The sequence below is a fragment of the Myotis nattereri genome, assembly GCF_964212035.1.
Source record: "Myotis nattereri genome assembly, chromosome: 9".
Classification (NCBI taxonomy): domain Eukaryota; kingdom Metazoa; phylum Chordata; class Mammalia; order Chiroptera; family Vespertilionidae; genus Myotis; species Myotis nattereri.
This window is the reverse complement of record NC_138084.1, coordinates 9159873-9185392: the sequence shown is the minus strand read 5'-3', so window position 1 is coordinate 9185392 and position 25520 is coordinate 9159873. Positions and strand designations below refer to the sequence as shown.

General features: G+C 43.8%; 1 protein-coding gene across 1 annotated transcript; it reads right to left on the bottom strand.

Annotated features, from left to right (window-relative positions):
* Positions 1-499: 499 nt before the first annotated feature.
* On the bottom strand, positions 500-25520 carry CAT (catalase). The gene is made up of 13 exons (XM_081099909.1): positions 25374-25520; positions 16992-17163; positions 15771-15881; positions 14470-14600; positions 13902-14006; positions 13213-13338; positions 9815-10006; positions 8469-8621; positions 7074-7212; positions 3649-3782; positions 2444-2551; positions 1559-1642; positions 500-1235 (listed from the first exon to the last, which is right to left on the bottom strand). The coding sequence occupies exons 1-13, from the start codon at positions 25437-25439 to the stop codon at positions 1170-1172; spliced, it is 1587 nt and encodes a 528-aa protein (XP_080956035.1). The 5' UTR covers positions 25440-25520; the 3' UTR covers positions 500-1169.

Below are 25520 nucleotides of genomic sequence, written 5' to 3'. Positions count from 1 at the left end.
TATACACAATGGAATACTATGCTGCGGTAAAAAAAAAGGAACTCTTGCCTTTTGCAACAGCATGGATGGAACTGGAGAGCATTATGCTAAGTGAAATAAGCCAGTCAGAGAAAGATAAATACCACATGATCTCACTCATTTGTGGATTATAGAGAACAACATAGATTGATGAAAAAGGACAGACCCAAAGACTGAGAAACAGCGATCAGGCTATCAATCCCTAGAAGGAAAGTAGGGGAGGGCGGGGGTAAGGGGAAGAGATCAACAGAAGGACTTGTATACATGTATATAAGCCAAACCAATGGACATGGACAACGGGGGGATGGGAGCACGAGTTTGTGTGTGGGGGGGAGGTTGGGGGTTAAAGGGGGGGATGAGGACACATTTGTAATTGCTTAACTAATAAAAAATAAATAAATAAATAAATAAATAAATAAAAAAGAGTTTGGTGGGACATCCCAAGTTATATATGGAGCCGAAAGAAATCAAATACCACTCCTCTAGTCTTATGAACAGATTATTTTATTGTAAAAATGTAATAATTATAAATCGGTCTGCTGTAAAATCAATGCAGTATTAGCATAAATGTAATTCCAAGTTGTTGTTTTTATAAATCTGATCAGTTCCAAGCAGAAATAAGCATTAAGCCATGATGGTGTTGAGGTTATCTTCAAAAGACACCACCAAGGTGTTAAAAATGTGTTTTTCCTATTAGGAACTCAGAAAAATTAAAAATTCTGAGTGGCTTATCTTTATCTTTTCTTCATATATATAACAACCATATTTTTAAATAATAGGCCATGAGATGATATGTAAACATACTAATTTCACCAAGATGTTTTTTTCTTACCAAAGTTATATTTCTGCTAGAAACTTTCATTCTGATCATTTCAAGTGAAGAATCCAACCAATTGTCCAAAGCAAACACATGTTGTTGTTTTTTTAATGATTCTTAAGCCCTAATCTTCATCGCTCCCTTCATTTTCATTAAAAGTCATTATTACATTATTTGCTATGGAAACAGGATCATCATCTGAGAGACTTGCGTTTGCACATCTAGCACAGCAGAATCTATCCAGCGGTGAGTGGGTGAGTGGATTATGGGTGTGAATTCCATGTTTTGCTTCACAGGCGGAGAGCAGCTCGGCTCCAGACCAGGGCCCCGACCTTCACAGGTTCGCTTTCTCCCTTGCAGCCAGGTGAGACCCGTGCTGCATAAAGGTGTGAATCGCGTTCTGTTTTAAAAGAAGACCAACAGATTAATTAGCTCGCTGGGCAGCAGCAACCTGGTATTTATCTGAACTTTCATTTGTGCTCAAATAAAAATAACAACAATTCAGAACTCATTCACCTTAAACTGCCTTATATTGTCCAGAGCTAAAATAAAGAGTACGTGTTTTGCAGGTGAGTTCTTTAGATCTCAAGTGAGTTTCTGAACAGCTGCTTTAAGAAATCTAATAGCTGTGCCTGCGGAGAGCCATCCTAGAAGGAAACCACACGATGCCTCGTCTAGCCCAGGCACACACGCTCTGCCTCAGCCGGCCCGCTCTGGGCTCACCTTAGGCTTCTCGGCGTTGTACTTGTCCAACAGAGCCTGGATGCGGGCCCCATAGTCAGGATGGACATCGCTGAAGTTCTTGACCTGAAAATAAACGGAGACATTACCTTAGTCCCCCCCAGGACAGCGTCTGGTTCGTGGCGTTCACTCCGGGGAGAAGGAATGCTTCCTCGGGAAGTGGAACCACACAGCGGTCCACAACACAGAGTAAGGCTGGGGTCCGGTGCCAACGCTGACGGGCACTGCACAACCTGAGACAGGCCGTTCTTCTGCGCGTGCCCACCGCCCACAAGGTGAGTCAGATAGTGCACCTCCCTCACACACGCCCGTGAGAAAACGCACAGGAGGCAAGCTGCGCTGACTGCGTGCAGAGAGCCGACCTCAGGGAACACAAGTTACAGAGATTTGTATTCAGAAACGGGCCCAGACGCCGCCTGAATTTAAAATATACAAAGTCATGGCCACGTGCTGGGCAATTCCACACACACTTCAAGCAGGAATTCCCTGCTGGGCTGGGCCCCAGCAGGCAGCAGGATGAGAAGGGGCATCATAAATCCACAGGAAGCCTTACAGCTTCGGCACATGTGAGAAGAACTCGAAGAGTTTGCTCCTTACACGCTGTGCCCAAGTCATTCTCATCAAGAAGTTAAGATCCAACCTGCCCCAGCTACCTCACGGGGCAACTGTCTGGCTCTCCGCAGGAGATATGCCATATCCACTGGAGAGAAAGTAATCAGAGGCTGAGTGGGGCTTAGTTCCCATTTTCTTAAGTCCATTTGGCTCAAAGAAAATAGAAAGGACACTTCCTTTTACGGGTTCTCTCGCAGCTGCACTCTCTTCTCCAGCCAGCAGAGGCCGCCCTTCAGCTGCCAAGGTCTCACTCACCGCTTTCCTCTGGATGAACAGCTGGGCGTCCTTCAGGTGGCCCGCGATGTTCTCACACAGCCGTTTCCTCTGCTCCTCGTTCAGTACACTCGTATAGAACGTCCGCACCTGCCCAGCGAACATACACAGGGTGGGCGCAGTGGAATCACCGCGTTATCCCACGCAAAACTCACCCAGATGCCACTTTTAGGTGAAAAAGTGAGACTTTCCATTTGCGGAAGAATGGAAGTTTTTAGAAGTTAAGAATAATCTTAAATTACAGTTAAAACTGTCGTTTGTGTTGAGTTCTTCACTTTTTGTTTTATTTTAAGCAAACTAGGAGGAATTCAGTTGTTGATAATAGCTCATAACTGCTATTCAATAATGTCTTTTGTAGTCACTGCTAATAAATCGCTTATAAAGTATAAGGCATAGCCTACAGTTAAAAATCGCACCACACTCTTCATACTGAGAAGTCCAGACTGTGCAAATGATCATCAAATATCCAGTTAGCACAACCTTTGTTCAATTCACCCAGAACCAGAGGGAAAAAAGAAACTCATTCATTTATATCCTTAGTTATTCAAAAGCCAAGATTTCTTGGAGAAGATAGATGTTAAGTGATATTTTCCTTAGATTATTGGGTTTGCCGCTAAAATTAATAGTAATAGATTAAAACTGAAAACAGGAGCTAAGTGCCAGGCATGAGTTCTAAGAGCCTCTGCTCATTTCTGAAATCAAGCACGGTGGTGGCAAAACCGCAGCCATGTCACAACAGAAGCTATGAGGCAACGAGGAGAAAAGCTTCGAAAGCAAAAACAGATGGAGGGAGAGTAAGAGAGTCATGTGAACGGGACGCCCCACACCTCCACTCCCGCTACTGAGGCTCCCAGAGCTATTTTGAATCCAGCTCTAGTCCCTTAAATCTGCCAGCCCTGCCCGGATTCTGAGATTTGCTACCCTCAAGCTTAACTTGCCCATTTCTTAGATTGCCATGGACTCACTTCTTCCCCAATGGCCCCCACTGTACCTTAGGTGACATTTGGGAGAACTGAAATGAAGCATCCCTCGTACTGAGAGAGCAGAGTAACACAGCTCTCCCACTCCGCCCAGTAAAGGGACTGGTGTACGATTAGAGATGACTTCCCTGGATTCGACAGGAGACCTGTTAGACACGTTGAGAGGGGGAACTGGCAGACTCCCCTAGCAGACAAAGAAGGCGCTACCTGAGAGACGTTATCATCGTTGGCAGTGTTGTAGCGCCGCGCCTCCCCGGAGACGCGGGTGCTGCTCTCCAGGGCCAGCCTCGGCTGATGCTCCGGGGCACTGAAGCTGTTGGGGTAGTAGTTGGGAGCACCACCTTTAAAGGCAAACCACACAGATTCACTAAGGGGAGAAAAAATGAAGGGAGTCCACATACAATGCAATATGAAATACATTCAATTACATGTACAGTATATGTATACACACATGCACATACATACATACATGCATACACATACATCTACTTGTCATGCACATGTTATTTTTAATGCACCATATTTACCCACAGGCAATACTCAGATTCTTAGAGAATACTGCCATCTTCCAAACGTTCGCATGGGCTGCCTCACTCTAGGTCAGTGGTTCTCAACCTGTGGGTCGCGACCCCCACAGGGGTCGCCTAAGGCCACCGGAAAATACATATATAATTACATATTGTTTTTGTGATTAATCACGGTGCTTTAATTATGTTCAATTTGTAACAATGAAATTGGGGGTCACCACAACATGGGAACTGTATTAAAGGGTCGCGGCATTAGGAAGGTTGAGAACTACTGCTCTAGGTCTTAATGAAGAGATCTCAAATTCCCCTTGAACACGTCAATGATCGGATCTGTGAAATCTGATGCTTGTCAGTACAAATACATTTCTTCAGGTTTGATTTGACACCCCCGCCGCCCCCCCCCCCCCCCCCAATAGAAAATGAGACCCAAGGACACGTTCCAAACTTTAGGATTTCATGCGGGCTCAGGTTCGATTCCAACACTGAGTCACAGAATTCTTGGGAGCAACTCCAAGTTCCAGCTCCGCTCCTTCAATGACTGAGCCCTGAGATCTTAACCGCTGCAAAGCTACGCAGTAATTAGTGGTAGGTCAGGGATTAGAACTCTGGGTCGTTTGTCTCCTCCATTCCAGCACACACTATACTCCCATGACACAGCTCTGCTTTGCTTTTCGTTAAGGCTTTTGGATCCTCGAGTATCTCTCCTGTATTATTATGACTTTATTCAATTCTACTTCACTCTGACTTCTCTCCAAAGATAAATAAAATAGGAATTTTTAAAACTTTGATATATTCCTAGTATATCAGCATCATTTATCTGGACTTATAGGAAAAGAAGTGAAAAATATAATCAAAAAATTTTATGACTTCTGGAAAAAAAAAATGAAGCTCCCCTCCCCCCCCCCCCACCCTCCCATTTTGGCATATTTATTTTTCTAACTCCACTCTGCTTTAGCCGATATTAGCAGAAGCCTGAATTATCTGCGCACACAACTGCCTACAGGAGGGGCTTAGAAACATGCTAAATGGCTTGAGCAAACCAGTCTGGGGCTGGGATTTTACCCAGCACATTGCCAGAATACATTGACTGCCCAGAGCGGATAATTAAGAGGTGCCTCCTTTCACATCGATCAAGTGCATGCAGAAGGAGGGAGGACAGCACATGATTATGGAGCCCAGTCATTAGCTCCAGAAATGCATTGCAGGCCAACCACATCTCCATGGAAAGCAAAGTGCCCCAATAACCAGCCACCGCAGTGGTTTTCTGCATTAAGTGCGAGTTCTTCAAAATGTGCCCAATTGAGTAATGTTTAAGTTCTATTTCCAAATAAGCTCTGGCCTTTACTCAAAGTGGGAGTTGTCTTCAAGTCATTGACTCCTGGGAACAATTAAGCACTTTCACTGAGCTTTAAGAGCACAGCCCAAATGTTACACTTTTAAAACAAGGAGGCAAAGGTTGTACACACACTGTTTTCCACATGTATACCACTAGAATGGTAAACAGGAAGCAATTACTGCCCTAGCTGGTCTGGCTCAGTGGATAGAGCGTCAGCCTGCGGACCAGAGGGTCCCAGGTTCGATTCCGGTCAAAGGCACGTACCTAGGTTGCAGGCTCCTCCCTGGCCCAGGCCCTTGTCGGGGCTCGTGCAGGAGGCAACCAGTCGATGTGTTTCTCTCACATTGATGTCTCTCTCTGTCTTTCCCTCTCCCCCATTCTCCCTAAAAATCAATGGGAAAATATCCTCAGGTGAGAGAGAGAGAGAGAAAGAAGCTATTACTTACTAATGAAGTTCCAAAACATGCATGAACTTCTCTGACTCTTCACAAGTGAACAATTCTCAGTAATAGCCAGTCTCAATAACAAAGGACCAAAGGATACGAATGAAATAAAAAAAATCACTTTAGAAAAAAGATGCACAAGACAAACACAAGAAGTATCAATTACTTTGGGCGATAACACACTCCATACCTCTATAAACCTCAGAGAGCAGAAACAGGGTAACCCCCCAATGTAATCGGTTAGTGAGCATATAAACTTGTTAAATAATGGAAAAGGCTTAGTGATAATAGTAACAAGTGCAAGGCCCAAAATTATATATGCAAAACAATCGTAAATGTATAAAAAAATTCATAAAAGACTGGCAAGAAATGTAACAAAATGGAACCGTTGTGGCCTGTGGGGGTTGGGACCGCAAGTGGGTCTTTCTTCTCCCTTTTATCTTACAGTTTCCAAATTTCCTTTAGGGCACATGTAAAATCCTTATTTAGAAAAAATTAACTTTGTTTGAATATAGACACCTAGGGCTATAGATATAACTGAATAGTAAAATTTCTGAAAAGATCAATGTAAGCAGCCTATTACTAAAACACACGTCCTAAAAATAAAAATAAAAAAGGAAACCACGATCTCTACTAAACTGTGGAACATTAAAAGGAAAAAACATTCACTAAGCATTCTCTAATTAGAACAATAATTAGAAATAGATGCTATTTGTACATGGCACCCAAAAGTGTAACTTAAAGAGAAAAAAACCCATAAATGTGACAAATGAGCTCCAAAAACCAAAATGCAGCCGAGTCTCATCTCACCAGTTGATTTACATGAATTCAACTATATTCACTTGACAAAAAACAGTGGGGAGAACCCTTTCATTTTCCTCTGCATCCCCTATTTTCTAGCTCCCCCTACCCCCTCCAAGTTCTAGCTAGACTTCTCCTCCACAGCCCGGCAGAAGCTCAGAGAAATGAAAGCCAGGGTAATGTAAGGAATTGTCCACTTCTGAAGAGTCTTTAACACCTAACCCCTATGTTAGACGTGACTCTACTACAGTCACTGTGCAAGTTCTTCCTCCCTGCCTCTCACCACAGGATGGATAGCAAGGAAAGCCAGAGGTGGAATTCTCAATAAAACATACAACAGTATGGAGAGTCCTCAGACAGTTTAGACCTTTGCTGCTGGGCAAAAATTATGTGTTTGGCAGGAGTGCCTCTGTGAGCCCCTTCCTAGAGCCGGAGGTCCCGCGGGGCCAGGCTGGAAACCACTGTCCCACCCTCTGCTCAGCAGTGCCCCTCGCCCTCCCAGGGAGCCGAGAGTCTTAGGCCTACCCTGGTTGTCGACCACGCACATGGGGCCGTCACGCTGGTAGTTGGCCACTCGAGCACGGTAGGGACAGTTCACAGGGATCTGAAGGTAGTTGGGTCCCAGGCGGTGGCGGTGAGTGTCAGGGTAGGAAAAAAGGCGGCCCTGCAGTCATAAATGACACGGACACTGTGAGCAGTAACGAAAAGAAGCAAAATTCTACAAAATCAACTGTACACGACGGTAGGTATTCAATGTACATTAGTTAATATAACTAAAACTATTGAAAAACGTATTTTCTATAAAAGTCTCAGATGTTCTCAATGTCAAAGTGAAAAAAGTTATTATTCAATAGAACAGGGAACTCTTAGCGTGCCTCCAAAGAGCGGTGCCTGCTCAGCCTGTGTGGCTCAGTGGTTGAGCATCAACCTATGAACTAGGAGGTCAAGGTTCAATTCCTGGTCAGGGCATATGACCGAGTTGCGGGTTCAATTCCCAATAGGGGACATGCAGGAGGCAACCGATCAATGATTCTCTCTCATCATTGATGTTTCTATCTCTCCCTCTCCCTTCTTCTCTGAAATCAATAAACATATATTTTTTTAAAAAAAGAGTGACACCTGAACTGGAACCACACGCGTCCAGCAGCAGCCATCAGTCACTGCAGTCTGACCCGGGTGCAAGCTTTCACTTCTGTTTCATGATCACAGTCCAAAATCCAAAAGGACTGGTTTACTCAGTAACTGTTAAGTCAATTATTCTCCTATAATGTCTAGCCCACAGGAAAGTTTTCACTCTTTGTACACTCAAAAGGGCATATCGGAGAGTGAAGAAAAAGGACCGAATGCCTAGGTTCGTTACCAAGATGAATGGTTAAATTAACCCACTGCCTTTCACCACTGACAACAATAAATTTAGTTTGAAAAACCATGTCCGGTCTTTTTACAGATGGAAAAGCCATGTCCGGGTCTCTTCAAGCATCACCATTGAAGAGGAAATGAATAAAATCAATGTGACCAAGGTGTTATAATCAACTAAAAAATACTCCCTACTTTCAGTTACAGACTGAACAGCGAGTGCTTTCTATACCCTACAAATACCTGTGGCATTTTCTAACATAACTTCTTGAAGATTAAGGGACTAAATGTCAGTGTTAGCACACTCAGGGACTTTACCATGAAATGTAGTTTATACTGTAATGTCCATCTCAGAATGTTCCAGTCAGTCCCACAAAAGCTAAGGACCCAGGTTAAAGTTTAAGTGATGTTCTAGTTAATTCTTCATACAAAAGATCACACCAAATTCCAGGGTGTGTTTGAGTGTGTGTGTGTGTGTGTGTGTGTGTGTGTGTGTGTGTACCCGTGCGCATGCGTATACCTGCAGGTACTCCTGCCTCAGTACCTCCCGATCCACAGGTTTACCTGAAGCATCTTGTCAGGGCTGGGCTCAATGCCAGGCGGCATGTTGCTCGGGTCGAAGGCCAGCTGCTCAACCTCAGCAAAGTAATTGACTGGGTTCCGATTTAAGACCATTTTACCAACGGGGATAAGAGGGTAGTCCTTGTGAGGCCAAACCTAAAAATAATGTGATATTCACAATTACCAGACAACCAACTGAAGCAAATTAAAGCACCCACAAAAAATGACAGCTTTCAAATAGAATGAAGCCAGTGATGATAAGTAAAAATAATAATGTTTAATCCAATAAGATGATAAGAACTTAAGATAAGTGCATTGGTTAAATCTTTCACAACAGTGAACAGTAAATATTGACACTTTCCCTGGGCAAAAGTACATCAGCTTTTCAAAACTTGCTCCCTGCTAATAGCAATATATCAAGCCCTGGCCAGGTGGCTAATTAGTTGGAGCATCACCCCATAAACCAAAAGGTTGTGGGTCCAATTACAGGTCAGGGCACATACCTAGGTTGCGGGTTAGATCCCTGGTTGGGGCACCTATGGGAAGCAACCAATCGCTATTTCTCTCTCACATCGATGTTTCTCTCTCCCTCTTCCTCTTTCTAAACATCAATAAACACATATCCTCGGGTGAGAATAAAAAACAACAACAATGTATCACAAGCCACCTAGGCCAGGGGTGGGCAACCCCTGGTACGCGTGCCAAACATGGCACGCCAGTAACTTTTGCTGGCACGCAAAACCCTCTCTTATAATCTTCCATTTACAATTGTGAATCTTTGTTTTCAGTGATGAATTTTGTTAAGTCTCGTAATAGGAGTAGCCTGACGGATGAAAGTAGTAGCTCGTGCATATCTCTGAAGGCCATGAAATATAAACCTGATGTAAAATCTCTGTCATCAGTGATGCAGCAGCAAAAGTCCCACTGATAATATCAAACGGAGTCATAAAGTTTTCTGTCGGACTATCAGTGTACATGTATACATTAAAAATAAATGTATTTTTCATCACCATATAGTGTTTTTGTCGCTCAAATGAATTTTATTATTTCTTCAAGGTTCTTCACATACATACACCTTAAGAGATATCAAGTAGGTGTAACATGTTCTCAAAAAATAAGGGCTGGCACGCAGAAGAATTCTGAATCAGAGATTTTGCTGGTTTTGTCATGCACTCACAAAAAAGTTGCCCACCCCTGACCTAGGCGAATTCAAGAGCTTACAATCGGGAACTAGAAGCAAGATGCTGGGAAAGACTTCCCTGCCATGATGAGTGTTTGACTGGAAATTTGTTAAGATTAGGTACAAAGAGACTTAAAGAAGAAAACCGCTTAGTTGTTAACTGACTTACCTTGGTAACATCGAACGGATTAAATGGACAACTTTCTGCCTGACTGAAGGTCATCACCTGGATGTAAAAAGTCCAGGAGGGGTAGTTGCCTGTGGCGATGGCATTGAAGAGATCCCGGAGGCCATAGTCAGGATCTTCGTGGGAGAGTCTTGCTGCCTCTTCAACCGAAAGGTTTTTGATGCCCTGGTCCGTCTACAGAACAAAAGAAAACGTTCAAACTGAAACTTACTGGCACAGTTAGCGAACTCTAGTCAGTCAGGAATTCATTGTAGGATTCTGAGTAACACTACTCAGAGACTGGCCTTCCCTTCTAACTGGAATCCCACTGTTCAAATCTGACACAAATATGAATTTTTCAACAAGAAATTCTACTTAATCTGATTCTTTTAAATGTCTAGGGAATCCATCTCTGCAATTCATATTAAAATTAGTCATATCCTTCCCTTTATTATTCCATACTATTTAAATTTTTTAAATTGTTGACATACAGTTTATTTTTAATTTTCTCCCATATAAAGAGTGCTGTATTAATGTCTTCAGACAAGCCCCATAAAAACATTTGGCATAAAATTTATCATTTTAAAGTGTTCAATTCAGTGGATTTTTTTAGTAAATATCTCAAAATGGAGTTGCTGGGTCATATGGTAATTCTACATTTAATTTCTTGAGGAACTTCAAAACGGTTTTCCAGAGTGGTTGCTATTTGAATTTTTATACTCATGCTACTTTTCAAGTCAGAAAAAATCAAAATGTATTTTTTAAATGAACAAATAAGAAAATTAAAAAATTTTCTTTTTGCATGAAGAAATTTTTAAATTTTCTTTTAATAGCTCAAGTCAATTACGAGATTGTACTCAGCTAGTATTCCTACACCCCCATACTCTTCCTTTTTTTCTTTAAAGAAATTATAGAATCATAGTTCACAGACCTGAAAGAACTTCATTCAGTACAGCCACTCTGAAGCAGTTCTCTGACTATGAGTGGATAAAATTAGTATTCTGACTTTCCAAACAAGATCCAAAGAAGTTAAGTCACTTGCACAAGTGCTCCTATTATCTCATACCATACTGATCTTTAATAAATTTCCCACCTGTATCTTAATCTAAAGATCTCCATCACGCCAAGCTCCATGGAAAGACTTCCTTAGCAAAAACCAACTCTGAAAGACTAACCCATTACGACCACAGAAATCCCAACTCTCTAGCCAGAGGCAAGATTTGAACCCTTCCTACTATTAGAAATAAAGCCAGGACTTAAAAAATGGAGGTTCGCATCGGCAGATCATCCAGAGAGCTAACACATTAAATTGTGCAATAATATTGCAACACCTTCCTGATTTTAATTAAATCTGTTGGGCTTAGAAATGAGTTCTCTTAGGCCGAAACCGGTTTGGCTCAGTGGATAGAGTGTCGGCCTGTGGACTGAAGGGTCCCAGGTTTGATTCCAGTCAAGGGCATGTACCTGGGTTGCGGGCACATCCCCAGTAGGGAGATGTGCAGGAGGCAGCTGATCGATGTTTCTCTCTCATCGATGTTTCTAACTCTCTATCTCTCTCCCTTCTTCTCTGTAAAAAATCAATAATATATATATATATATATATATATATATATATATATATATATATATATAATGAGTTCTCTTAGTTCAGAATCACCAAGACATGAATCTATGTAGCTCTCAGGTTACCTCAGGCCCTCTGCTGAACAGACCCATAAGCAAGCCCATCTCTCCAGGACCATGGACAGCAGGTATTATTATCCCAATTTTATAGATACAAAACTGGAGCTCAGAGAAGTTTTAATAACATGCCCAAGTCACAGTTATCTAGAAGAAGGAAAATCTGAGTTCGGACTGGTCTAACTGCAAAGCCACCAACCATGCCAGCCGTCCCAGATACAATCATTTAGTCCAGTGGTCGGCAAACCGTAGCTCGCGAGCCACATGCGGCTCTTTGGCCCCTTGAGTGTGGCTCTTCCAAAAACTACCGGCTCTTCCACAAAATACCAACTTCTGCGCATGGGCCAAAAAGTTTCAGTCACACTGTATGTGCACACCCGCATGCGGGATTTTGTGGAAGAGCCACACTCAAGGGGCCAAAGAACCGCATGTGGCTTGCGAGCCATGGTTTGCCGACCACGGATTTAGTACTACTCTAACACTTCTTTTGGCAATGACAAGCCCATGGGCCATGTTCAAGCCAGTCACAAACCAACGTATGCCTTGCCAAAGATTATAGATCCAAGTCATAAGTATAAAGAGGAGTGACGGTTTTTCTGTTTGATATACCTACATACTAGTAAGTTGTTCTGGTAAATATTAAGACAGGACAGAAGAAAGCAGGTCTTTGTGAGGTCATTAACAGGGAGACGCCATCTGTCATGAGTCCACTTCTGTCTCTTCTTATTTTAGCAGGAGTTTTGGAAACAAATTCTTAAACAACCAGAGGTTTTCTAATAACCTTCTGGATTTCTCATGGGACACTGCTTATTCTAACAAATGGCAAGATTAAGAGAGAGCCCTTTAAAACATTTCCGTTAATTAAAAGGTTCTCAAAAACTTCCCCAAAGGTAACTGATCGTACGAAAGTAAATTTAAAAAACAGAATTTTTGTTTTCTGACGTTTGTAATTGATTTTACTTATTTTCCTCGTTCGCCATATACCCTCAATAAATGCTAAATACATGGATGGATGAATTAAAATGTTAGGAGAAATGTATTTGGAAAGATAGCATCGGATTTGGAAAGTAACGGTGAGCTAGGTATTGCCGACAGAATGCCCCACTTCTGCCGTAGTCCCCTACTGGACCCCAATATATATCTATGTTCAGAACAATGCCTAAGGGCTAGGAAAGGCAAAGCGTGATACTTCACTGTTTGCAAAGGCTTGACTCTAAAACTCCAACAAAGCACTCCAGAGAACTAGGCTCAACCAGATAGAAATCTCCATTGGCCTACTCGGGAGGCCTGTAATATCTTATTACTTTTGACCCCAAATAAAAACCTTAGATCTCCCCTCTCCAGGGAGAAAAGAATTTCAATGTGCACCTGCCCATACCAGAAAGCCAGCACAAAAAAAAACATTTTCCCAAATATGTATGGCAGAAAGCCCAGGGTCCAGAAGGAGAAGAAAGCTTGATAATGGACAGCAGCTGTGTCGTCTTCTAGCCACATGAAAAGGAGACTACACACAGTTCTTCTGACTAAGCAGGTGAACAGGTGGCAGAAAACAAAAGATTCAGGGTACTAATCAAATAGATAAATACTTCTCATCCTTGGGGGTGGAAGTAAGGGGAAGGTTGGAGAGGCCTTGATCTTTTGCATCTCTGCCTAACCCGCAGAAGTAACGAGATGTGGGTGGTGGGAGCCTTTTATCCCTTGCCCCAAAGGAAAGCATGTACCTTATAATGGAATTTGCAATAAATTGCCTCTCCATTCGCATTAACCAGCTTGAAAGTATGAGACCCATATCCATTCATGTGCCTGTGTCCATCTGGAATCCCCCGGTCACTGAACAAGAAGGAGACCTAAGGAACAAAAATATTTTTCCATTTAAATTAAAACATCCTAGGTTTCTAAGACACTCCTACATGTCCAGAAAGTCCCTAGCGTGAAACATACTAACCAAGTACCCACAAGAAGGGTTACCATTACCATCATTTATTTTTTAAAAAAAGACTTTTAAAGCAGAATGACAGATAAATCATTAACCTCTACAAAGAAACACTAAAATAAACCTGAAAACTAGCCTAACTTGCTATTTAAGATTTATTTTAATAGTAAATTTGTTTAGCACTACTTTCCCCTCATTTCCCTAATATTTCATACTAGAGATTTTAATCCTTAATATTACTAAATATCAATGGATAATGTTTCTAGCATCACTTAAGGTCTATGATCAGGGCAAGATTAATAAGATCGGTCATTATAAAATTATTCAAGATCAAGAAATCTGAGTAAGCCTCCCAAAAAGAAAGTCAGAAACCAATTCCAATGAAACAGTCAAAACTGGAGAAACGCACTCTGAGGCATGATCCCAGTTCCCTCCCAGGCGCCATATTGTGACCTAAGGGACAAGCAGTGTTCCCACCTGATGCAGAGACTCAGGACGCAGGCTCCAGAAGTCCCAGACCATGTCCGGGTCCTTCAGGTGCGTTTGAGGGTTTCTCTTTTGGCTGTGGATGAAGGACGGGAACTAAATGGAAAAAGAGAGAGAGAATAAAAAACAAATTACGCTTACAGGAATTATGGTATCGAATATTATTCAATGCCTGTTGCTAGGTTTATGGATTATAATTCCGAACAGCATCCTAGAATTTTAAACTGCTAAACCCTAACATTAAATTTACCCTCCTCCTGTTTCTAGGGCAAAGTGCATGTTTTTATTAATCTTCCATGCTCTGCAAGGAAAACTGGACTATTCCCATTAAGTCAGTGAAGACTAAAATGCCAAATCCAAGCCCAATGGTAACTGTCATAATTTGATCTTATAAGACATTAACTACAGAAAGATGTGTCTTAGAAGGCAATCCCTTCGACCGAATTCTCTTCTTCCTGTCTTTCCCAGGACTGCCCCTCAAATGCCAATCTATACAGAGGATTTGAAATCAATTTAAACCAACGAGCATTTGTAGAGTGCAAAATACACTATCACCTACCAATATGGCATCCCTGATGAAGAAAATGGGGGTGTTGTTCCCAACAAGATCCCAATTACCATCCTCAGTGTAAAATTTCACTGCAAACCCACGAGGGTCACGAACGGTGTCGGCTGAGCCCGATTCTCCAGCTAGAAGATTCAAATGGGGAAAATAAAGCAGAAGCAGAGCACTTTGCCCCCAAGAAGCCTAGAGTCATAAAGAAACGCTGATACCTAGCCTTTCCAATCCATTTCCTAGACGTAAATTAGGTGTGGAAGTGCCTAGGTTATTATTTCTACCACCCACCAGCTAAGTTGGTCTACAAATTAAACAAAAGAATTAATGGAGAGCAAGACAGGCATACCCCATTTTATTGCGCTTTCGCCTTATTGCACTTTATAGCACCGATGTTTCGATTTTTACAAATGGAAGGCAAGACCCTCCACCAGCAAAAAGACTATGACCGGCTTTATTGTGATAACTGCTTTATTGGGATGGCCTGGAACCGAAAGCACAATATCCGGAGGTCTGCCCGTGTATGTAATAACAGCTGAAAAGATTATTCATCCAACATAATGAGAAAGCTTTGTTCGAACAGGAAATTAAAATTTAAATTAAAATAAGGGGAGAGAATAATTATGAAGATAAGGTGGTGAGCAAAGAGAACACAAGTTAGAAGAATTACGAGTTTCATATTAAGAAAATGAGCTGACATATAGGTTCTTATTCTTGATTTCATTTAGATTTGCATTCCAAAGAATTTTAAAAGTGCTAAACAGATTGAACAGAATCACAGCATTGTGGTGTGTTAAGATGTAGCCTGGCAGATGTAATTCTCACTAGCTCCGTGACATGAGAAAAATCACTTAACCTCTCTGCAACAGAAATAATCCCTCTCTGCAAAGTAAAACTACACATTAGATTACAGCTAATGTCCGTAAAGCATAGGTGGTGTGGAGTTGATTCTCAAAAAAGGGCAGCTGTCATCGTGGTTACTGGAGCACCAACTCCATGCTTCCATCTGAGGCAACCACTTGTGGCAAAGTTCTTTCCAAATGGCACAGCATTGCATGGACTGACCCATGACCGTGGGAATCAAACCGTGACCTCCTGGATCAAGTGTGATTTCCTTAGACCTCAACAAAGAGATATATAAGTAACTTCCTACATGTTGCACGGTATTTTTTCTACTGTAACACGTGGCAATAATTTGAAGAAGTGTCTGTTTTCTGTCTTCTTAACAAGGTTTTCTTGAAATTACGTTACAAATGCCCCAAATAAGGTGCGGGAATACAAGTCCCGCAAACAGGCTGACTTACCAACAGTGGAGAATCGAACTGCAAGGGGAGTCCTCTTTCCAATATGCTCGAACACCTTCGCCTTGGAGTATTTGGTGATGTCGTGCGTGACCTCAAAGTAGCCAAAGGCCCCTAACGAGAAAGACACAGACATTCTCATGAGCCCGTCACTCAGACTATCAGGCCCTCAACAGGCATCTGGGCGACCAGAGAAACTGATGGGTTAGCCTTGAAACGGGCCTTCTGGGAGCCTCCAATATGAAATCAATTTAAACCAACAGCATTTGTAGAGCGCAAACTCCTGTATCACCTACCAATATGGCATTCCTGATGCTAGGCCAAGGGGAGGTGTCCAAACACAAAGTGACAGGAGTAAAAGTCAAAGCCCTATTACAGTGCTAAACTGAGGGCTGTGCAGCTGGAGCCAAGAGCAGGAAGACAGGGGTGGGGCTGGCAGTAACTGATCAAGGTGGCCCCAAGGACACAGGGCCTGAGAGGGCCTTGAAGTACAGGGAGGACCTAGAAGAGAAAAGAACAGGAGAAGAGAAGAAAACGCAGGGAAAGCAAGAATAAACACTTAGGAAGGACAGCACAGCGCCAAACAACAAACCGCACAACACACCCAAGTCACCATGGAAAGCCAGGCCAAAAAAAACAAATGAAAAAACTAGAGAAGATGGAAGAAGAGGAAATAAAAAAATCAGGGAAGTCCAAGTAAGCAGCTAAGAGAAAGACTGTTTCTTCCTTTCTATCAAGCTTCCTTTTTCCTATTGAGTTTTTAGCTTTCTTTTCAATACCACCTCCATCTTTTGTTTCTGTAATTAAAAGCAAGGTAAACGTTTTACAGATATTTTGAACAAAAAAGGAAAAATCACCACAAACCCACCATCCTAACCCAACTATCCTCAATTCTGCACAGTCTGTGCCATTGTTTATTCAGTTAGTGCAACATCTAAACGTAGTTATGCTATGTCCATGTCTGTATATCATATTTGTATTTCTTCACTAAACTGCGTAATGGCAGAAAAGGGAGATTACTTTTGTTTTCAATAAAACAAAGTATTTTATACATAATGTTCCATCCAGGGAAATGAGCATCACGTAACTACTAATTCCTATTTTGATGGACACCTTTTCCTTTCTCCCAGGGATGGAGATCTGGCACTTGTATGAAATGAGAAATCATTTTTAACGCCAGTGTTCTGAAACAACCCTTTGACAACAAGTGGACACAGCTCTCACCTGCTCCTTTAGCATGCACGACTCTCTCAGGAATCCTCTCCCGGTCAAAGTGAGCCATTTCATCGGTGAAAACCACATCCTGAACCAGGAGGGGCCCCTGGGGCCCTGCTGTCATAATATTAAGTTTGTCCCCTATTGGAATACCGGCCCCGGTGGTGAGGACATCAGGTTTCTAAGCAAACATGAAAGGAAAAGAGTGCAGGCGAGTCAGTACAAAATAAAAAGTGATAATAATAATAATTTTAAAAGACGGTCATTTGCACTGCCATAGGTACATCATTTTGCAATGTTCATACTTTCTACCCAAACTCTTTACATTTCTTGTGTCCAAAGTACTAAAATACAAGTCAGGCCATTGCCTGGAATTTATAATCAGGTCTCAGAAGTCCTTGAGAAATCTCAACCCCAATCTGCTAAGAAGTCTGCTCTGAAGAACAGGAAGATAAATAACCTGCGAACCTGCTCAGCTCCTGTTGCAAATCCAGTCATCAGGCTCCACCCCCAGCTAAGGATCCCCAAAGAAGGGATCATACGTTCTTAACACCGAGTGTCCAAACAAAGAGCGAGAAGGTGGTCTCTGAGAAGCCATGGCAGTGAGCGCGGTACTCAGCACTCACACATGCTTTATTACACTACGGATGTCACAGTGGGCCACCCTGCCCATATCCCTCAAGCAGTGTGTATCCCAGCTATCGGCAACACTTTTTTTTTTTCCTAAATCTTTTTTTTTAATAATTTTTATTGCTTGAAGTATTACAAAGAGTATTACATATGTCTCCTTCCCCCCCCCCCCTTGACATTCCCCCGGCCTCCCCTACCCCCCAGTGTCTTGTGTCCATTGGTTATTCTTATGTGCATGCATATAAGTCCTTAGGTTGATCTCTTAACCACCCCCACAAACCCTCCCCAGGCTTCCCACTGTAGTTTGACAGTCTGTCCAATGCTGCTCTGCCTCTGCATCTACCCTGTTCATCAGTCTATACTGGTCCCCATTATCTGTCCTAACCTCACTGGAGCCATCCCAGCCTCACCAGGGCCGTTTCGTCCTCACCTGGGCCGTCTTGACCTCACTGGGGCCGTCCCGACCTCATCGGGGCTATCCCTACCCCACCGGGGCCATTTCAACCTCACTGGGGCCGTCTTGACCCTGCCGGTGCCGTACATCGCCAGGGTCCTTTCGGCCTCACCGGGGCCGTCCCAACTTCACCAGGGCCGTTTCGGCCTCACCAGGTTGGCAACATTTCTTTTCCATTCCCCAAGTAGGAAAGGTCAACAGCTTTCATTGTCACTGAAAACAAACTGTTACTGGTAAGATGGAAAACAGTAGTAATTTTCTAAAGATGTCAAATGTCTCTGAAGAACAATAGGTTATTTTACCATAATCAAGCATGTTTTAATCCACTCAATTCTCCGATTTCAGCGACATCCGAAGCTGTCCCTTCTCTAGGGTGGGAGCAGCGTTTTTCTAAGCCCCACATGACCCTTGTTCCATCGTCACACGCTCCATCTCTGACTCCGACAACCGCCTCTCCACGGCCCCCTCACAGGAAGGCAGGGGAGATGTGTGGGTGAAACAAAGCTACACCACCTCTGTCCCGGGAGAACGACTCAAAACCGTCTGCTGAGGAAAGTTAACGGTACCGACCTCACTTACCCAAAAAGCACTACGCTCAGAATTTCCACCACCAGGAGCGGATAATATAACTTAGTGCGCATCCGTCCTGAACTTAAGATACAGTTAATATCTGCCTCTGCTCTAGAAGGCAAGACGGGAGGGAAGTCACTTAAACCATAATAGTACCGGGAGCTCTTCGGGAAAATGCACCGAATAAAAGTGATCTTGGGCCCAGCTGGCGTGGCTCAGTGGTTGAGTGTAGACCTAGGAACCAGGAGGTCACAGTTGGATTCCTGGTTAGGGCACATGTCTGGGTTGAGGGCTCGATCCTCACTAGGGGGCGTGCAGAAGACAGCAGAGCAATGATTCTCTCTCACCACTGATGTTTCTCTCTCTAACTCTCTCCCTCTCCCTTCCTCCCTGAAATCAATAAAAATATATTTTTTAAAAAGAGAGAGATCTTGGAATTTGAAAAATTAATAAAGAAGACCCTCACACCCACTAATACAATCCCCTTAGCTGCTAGCGTTCTGCTCCCAGTGAAATGGGAAGAGGTCAACTCGGCACCATGGAGAAATCCTGTGTCCCGCCCCCACAGAGCCTGGGCCCAACTTCCAGCCCTGCCAGTTACCAGATGAGCAGCCACTAGCTACTGACTTATTATTTCTGAGTTGCAACTTTTCACCTGCAGAATGAACAAAAAAATGACTACCTCCCAGAGTAAATACATGGATTAAAAGAGCTAAATGTCTGCAAAATGCAGGCCGCACACGTGGAAGCACATGTGTGTTACCACTTCACTGGCTGTGAGAAACTGACCCACAGCCATGACAGACGTGCAGGCATCCAGTCAGGCCCTCTCCCTACCCATCCAGCAGCAAACCCTCCGAACTGGACAACAGTTTAAGGGTCCACAGTCACCGCCAATCGCACCACTCTCTTTTGCAGATACACAGGTGCTAATACATGTGACACTGTACACGTCCATTTAAAACTTAAAGTAGAAAAATGAATCCGAAAAAGGAGTGAACTTGTGCAATTTAACCTTTAGTTTAAACTTAAACCTTAATTTTTCAGCCCCAGCTATCCGTGGAATCACCAGGGGAACTTTTTTCCTCTGTTCTTGGTGAGTTGCCAACACGAAATGATCACAACATCGCTAGTGGTTTTCAATAACCAGCAAGCATTTAGGATAACACTCTGGAAAATGAAATCGTTAAAATGCACGGAATAATAGCTATTGCAAACGAGGTTTTCTCTGTCTTGAGACTGTCTTTCTTAAATACGTCTGGGAGCGCTGAGAACTGGCAGGGTCCTTTAAAAAAAAAAAGTAGGGAATAAGAGGAAGAAAGAAAAAGAGGATCAAGAAATGAAGGATAATTGATCCACAAATGTAAAATATTCCTTTACTTTTTGTAATAGAAACTACAGTGGTCATAATACTCAGAAAGAAAATACAGAACAAAACATAAAGTGGGAAAAAAAACACACAGAATTGCTCATTTTATTTTTTGCAATCAGCCTCTCTTTTCTTACCTGGAGAAAACATATGAAGTGTTCTAGATTTCGACAAACAGAAATAGAAGCTTAGAAATGTTTATTCCATTACTCATCATGTGTCTGCCTGCCTCTCTCTCTCTCTCTCCCTCTCCCTCTCTCTCCCCGACACTATGACCCAGCAATTCCATTCCTAGGTAGTTCCCAAGAGAAGTGAAAGCACATGTGCACAGTGAATTAAATGATCAGTTACCCTTTCTCCATCCCAGATATCGGCAGCATCACATCAATGCAATTACTCAAAAAAAAAAAAAAATGCAGAGACCCTGCAGGCACTGTCTTATGACTCACTGACAGGAAAGAATGAGCTAAGACCCAACCTCTCTCCCAGGTAAAAAAAGGAGACTTCTTAACCCTTTGTACCCTTTAAGCTGCTGTAAACGCAAGTGGGATGGTTTCCATTTTGGACTCATGGCAGTTAACTGGTTAAAAAGGTAAGGCCTGAGACATGCAAAGCCTCCCATCTTTAAGGGAGCAGAGGCCACTAAGGAAGCCAAAGTATCCCGGTGGAAGAGCCAGCCCATGGCATTCTAAGCAGTGAGCAACGAAGTTCCCGGTTAAGTTCCAACCAAAGAGCCTGGGAACCCCTGCAGCATCACCTCCCTCCCCTCAATGTATTCCGAGAGAACGAGAAATAAAGATGTTTAAGACGGTCCAAGTCGTACCTAGGAACATATCCGATTCGACGCTCACTTATTCAAGTTTACAAAACTCCCAGTTCACTTCACAGCAACAAAATCTGACCACAAGGAAAGACGCCCAATAAATTGCTTCCACATTTGCTGACACTCTGGTTCCAACAGAGGATCCACCCAGCTTGGCATTCTGCGCCTGGGTCCTGAAGGAGGAGGAGAAGGCAGCATGGTGCACTCCGACAGGAGTTCCGACACGTAAAGCTTGCACAGTCCAATAAAAGTAAACACAGCCTGGGGAGTGAGGAGGAGGATGCGGATACAGCGCTGCCCATGTGAGCAAAAGCGTGGGCCAAGCAAGAGAGATTTTAAAAATCCATGACTGTCATAATTTTCTAACAGAAAGAATATTTTCATGTCAGAAAGTAAAGAGGACATAATCTTTAAAAAGAGATCATGTCCTTCCTTAAAGAGGAAGAGAGAGAGGGGGAGGGAGGGAGGGAGGGAGGGAGGGAGGGAGGGAGGGAGGGAGGGAGGGAGAGGCAGACAAACACATTATGAAAATCTATCCAGCCTTTCATCACATCACAAGAAAATGGCTGGATAGATTTTCACCAAACATGTTTTGTATGGTTTGGATAATGCAATAGGGTAAACTACCTGGACACAGAGGTAGACTATGTTTCCCAGCCTCCCTCAGGGCTAGATGTGGTCATGTGACAGAGTTCAGGCCAATGGAATATGAGAAGTGACCTGCACCACTTCTGACACACACTCCTCCATGCTCCTGACCCTCTGTAGCTAGACAGCGATGCCCAGGGCACTCTTAAAGGTCATGTGTCCACAAAGGGGTGACCTCCTTCAGCCCGAAGCCCTCAATGACCGCAGCTACTCACCCCCCTCCTCAACCTCAAACCACTCCGGCTCATCATGTAAGAGAGAGAAAAAGATGGGCACGAAAAGCCGACAGAATACACAGAGAAATACACAAATATTAAGTGGAGCAACTAGAACTCTCACGCTGATGATGGAAGCATAAAAGGGTACAACCACTCGGGGAAAAAGAAGTTAAGGTAATAACAAATTCCAAATTCTTGTTTCTGTGTTTACTTTTCCTCAGCACCACTAGTCATCAGAACAATGCAAATTAAAACTGCACTCGGACACCACTTCACACCCACCGGAATAGCTAGCAGGAAAAGCCTGGCCTGGCCAGTGTGGCTCATTATTGTTGAGCGTCAATCAGTGAACCTCCTGGTCATGGTTCGATTCCCAGTCAGGGCTCGATCCCCACTAGGGGTTGTGCTAGTGGCAGCTGATCAATGGTTCTCTCTCACTGATTATTCTCTCTCTCCCTCCCCCTCTCTGAAATCAATAAAGACATATTTTAAAACATTCACATACTCTATGACCCAGCAACTCTACGCCAACGTATTTCCTAAGAGAAATGAAAGTATATGTGCACAAAAAGACTTGCATAAGATTTTTCATAGCAGTTTTATTCATAATAGCCAAACACTGAAAATACCCCAGGTAACCAGCTCCAGGATAAACAAATGGTATATTATTCAACAGAATACTACTCAGCAATAAAAAAATAAATAAATAAAGTTTAATATATGCAACAATATGAATGAATCTGAAAACACTTTTTTAGTCTTAAAACACTTTTTTTAAAAAATATTTTTATTGATTTCAGAGAGGAAGGGAGAGGGAGAGAGAGACCGAAACATCAATGATGAGAGAGAATCATTGATCAGCTGCCTCCTTCCCACCCCCTCACTGAGGATCCAGCCCGCAACCCAGGCATGTGCCCTTGACCGGAATCGAACCTGGGACCCTTCAGTCCACAGGCCAACACTCTATCCACTGAGCCAAACCAGCTAACACAGTCTTAAAACACTTTTGCTGAATGAAGCTTTAACAAAAAGTACAAAAATCGAAAGTTAAAAAAGAAAATCAACAGTAGTTGCCTGCAGAGGGATTGAAGGAAATGCCTGGGAAACAGCATGAGGGAACTTTCCAGGGCAGTGATAATCTTCTATATCTTGATAAAGGAATAGGATTCACAGGCGTATATATCACAGAATGATCCACTTAATATTTGTGTATTTCTCTGTGTATAAGTATTTACCTTAAAAACATTAACATTGAATTCTGTTCATGTGTATGCTTGGTGTTCATGGGGTCAAGTCTACTGATATCTACAACTTACTCTGAAATGCACCCCCCAAAAGTAGGAGAATGAGTATATGGAGGGATAGACAGAGAGAATACACGAAATAAAACATGTATGTTCAGTATAGAATCCAGAGGGTAGGGAGATACACTGCACAATTCTTTCAACTTTTCTGAATGTTAGAAACTTTTTTATACTAAAACACTGGAAAATTATACAGGCTTTATGACATATGCAAAATTCCTCTTGGGGGGCACAGGGTGAAGGCCATTTCAAAAAAATAAGCTGTTTTCACTCAGAGCAGCGAAAAGGAGGAGTACGAAGACATTCCAATCGGGACAATTACACAGTGTATTACAATGCCACGGGCAGAGGAGACAGCAGCATTCCAACCGTGAGTCCCCCAAGTACAGATGTGCTTTGCGGGCCAGCTGTGTCTGACCTGGGCAAACCATGGAGGGTAACTCATCAGCAGCGTCTCAATGATCTAACAAACAGTTCATGATTCTCCCAAACCATGAAGACAGAGGCAAGCTAGTCTCAGAATAAAGGGGATCCTTTCAAAAGGAGTCAATTTTGTTCTATGTAAAACTCATTACATTGCCCGTATCTTTTGCAGTTCACCGAGTGTTCATGCAAACTTCTGTGTGAACCAAGATGTAGCAACCACTGGGTATGGAGAGAGTCCTGTCTCCAAGAGCCGAGGTGTGGGCTTGACTCTGCCACAACTAGGAGCACGTGCTTGATGAGTAAGACTCCAACTCTCTCGGGTTCGCTCTGATGAAAAGCTCATAAAAAACTCACATGACCTCACTCATATGTGGAACCTAATGAACAAAATAAACTGATTAACAAAATAGATCCAGAGATATAGAAGCATGGAACAGACTGATGAATCTCAGAGGGGAAGGGAGACTGGTTGGGTGGGTGAGGAGAGATTAAGTAAAGAACTTTTATGTATATATGCATAACCCGTGGGCACAGACAATAGTGTGGTGAAGGCGGGGGGGGGGGGGGGAGACAGGTTCGGAGTGAAGGGGGTCAACTGGGGGGGGGAGGGAGACATCTGTAATACTTCCAACAATCTAGATAAATTAAAAAAAAAAAAAACTGAACTAGCTACTGGCATACAATAAAGGCCAGGATGAGACGAGAGATTATGCAGGCCCTTAGAGGAGAAGGGCAGCCTTCTCGCAAACTGAAAAGTAACGATAAAGCAATCCATGAGCACTCAGCATGAATACCCCATTTCAGGACTAGTAACCCAGTTTTGAAAAAGAGCCCTAGGCAAGAGCGAGGGAAAGCTCAGCTCTAGTCCTCTCTCTGCTATGCACCAGCCACCACCAGAACTGGGCAAGTCCCTTAGACTCTCTGGGCCAAGTTGATAAAAGGAAGCTCAGAGCAGATGTGCTCTCATGTAATCCAACCTCCTCACAGATGCCCCTTAAGCCTCTGGGTACCGGCCAGGAATGCCTGACCCACCACCATTGGGTGAAATCCTACTCTTCTTTGAAGGTCTGATTCAGATGTCACCTGCTTTGGGAAGCCTGCCAGGCAAAGTCAGCCTCTCCCTTTACACCTTACAGATACCTATATAACTATCTTTATAAGAGCCCTCCCCACAGTGGAATAAATAATCGTCTGATTGTCTATCTTATCTCCCAGATGAGACTTGGAGCTTCACCACGTCAGAGTTCTGGCTTCACTGGTATTTGTACGCCTCCTCCCAGCACACTGCCTGGCACATGCAGGCTCTCAATGAATACGTGTGAAAACACACATGAATTAATCCCTAATGTCGCTTCCACCTCTCAAATGCTGGGCTCGATGTTTTCCCGATGCAAATGAAATCACGGAGGTAAAATTCCTTCCTTTAGTCCTTCAAATGCTGTGCGGTACTAAGTATCCGTCACCGTCATGGGTGCTGGGTTCCGCGAGAGCACAGAACACTGTCCCTGAGCCCACGGCAGCCCGCAAACACGAAAGCCTGTATCACTGCGTGAGCAAGGTCAAAACAGAGCCGGCCCCGCGCCCCGCCACCCCCACCCCCACTTCCTTCCTTGCAGCTGCAGCTCTCGGCCTCTCCCTCCACGCGCCTCCACTTCTCCCTGAAGCTGCGACCTCTGTCCTGCCTGGCAAAAGTGCAAAACCCAGAGCCAGCCAGCCAGCCCTGCAGGCCCGCGGGAACCCTCTCCCCTCCGCCCCGCGAACGCAACTCGGTCCGGACGGAAAAGCTGCCCCGGCCCCGGCCCCGGCCCCGGCCCCGGCCCCGGCCCCGGCCCCGGCCCCGGCCCCGGCCCCAGGCCGCGATCAGGGGTTCCGCCCCGGCACATCGCCGCGCTCGGGAATTCGGGGCCGTTACTCGCGGTCGCCCCGCTTTCGGAGGGCGCGGGGTGTACCTGCGCGTTCCGCTGCCCCTGCCAATGCTTCATCTGGTCGCTGGCTGGGTCCCGGGAGTCCCCCATGGCGACAGGCTTGGGTTGCAGAACGTTGCAGGAGGCCTCGGCTCACGCCACCTTCTGCAGCCAACGCGGCTACTGCCCGGA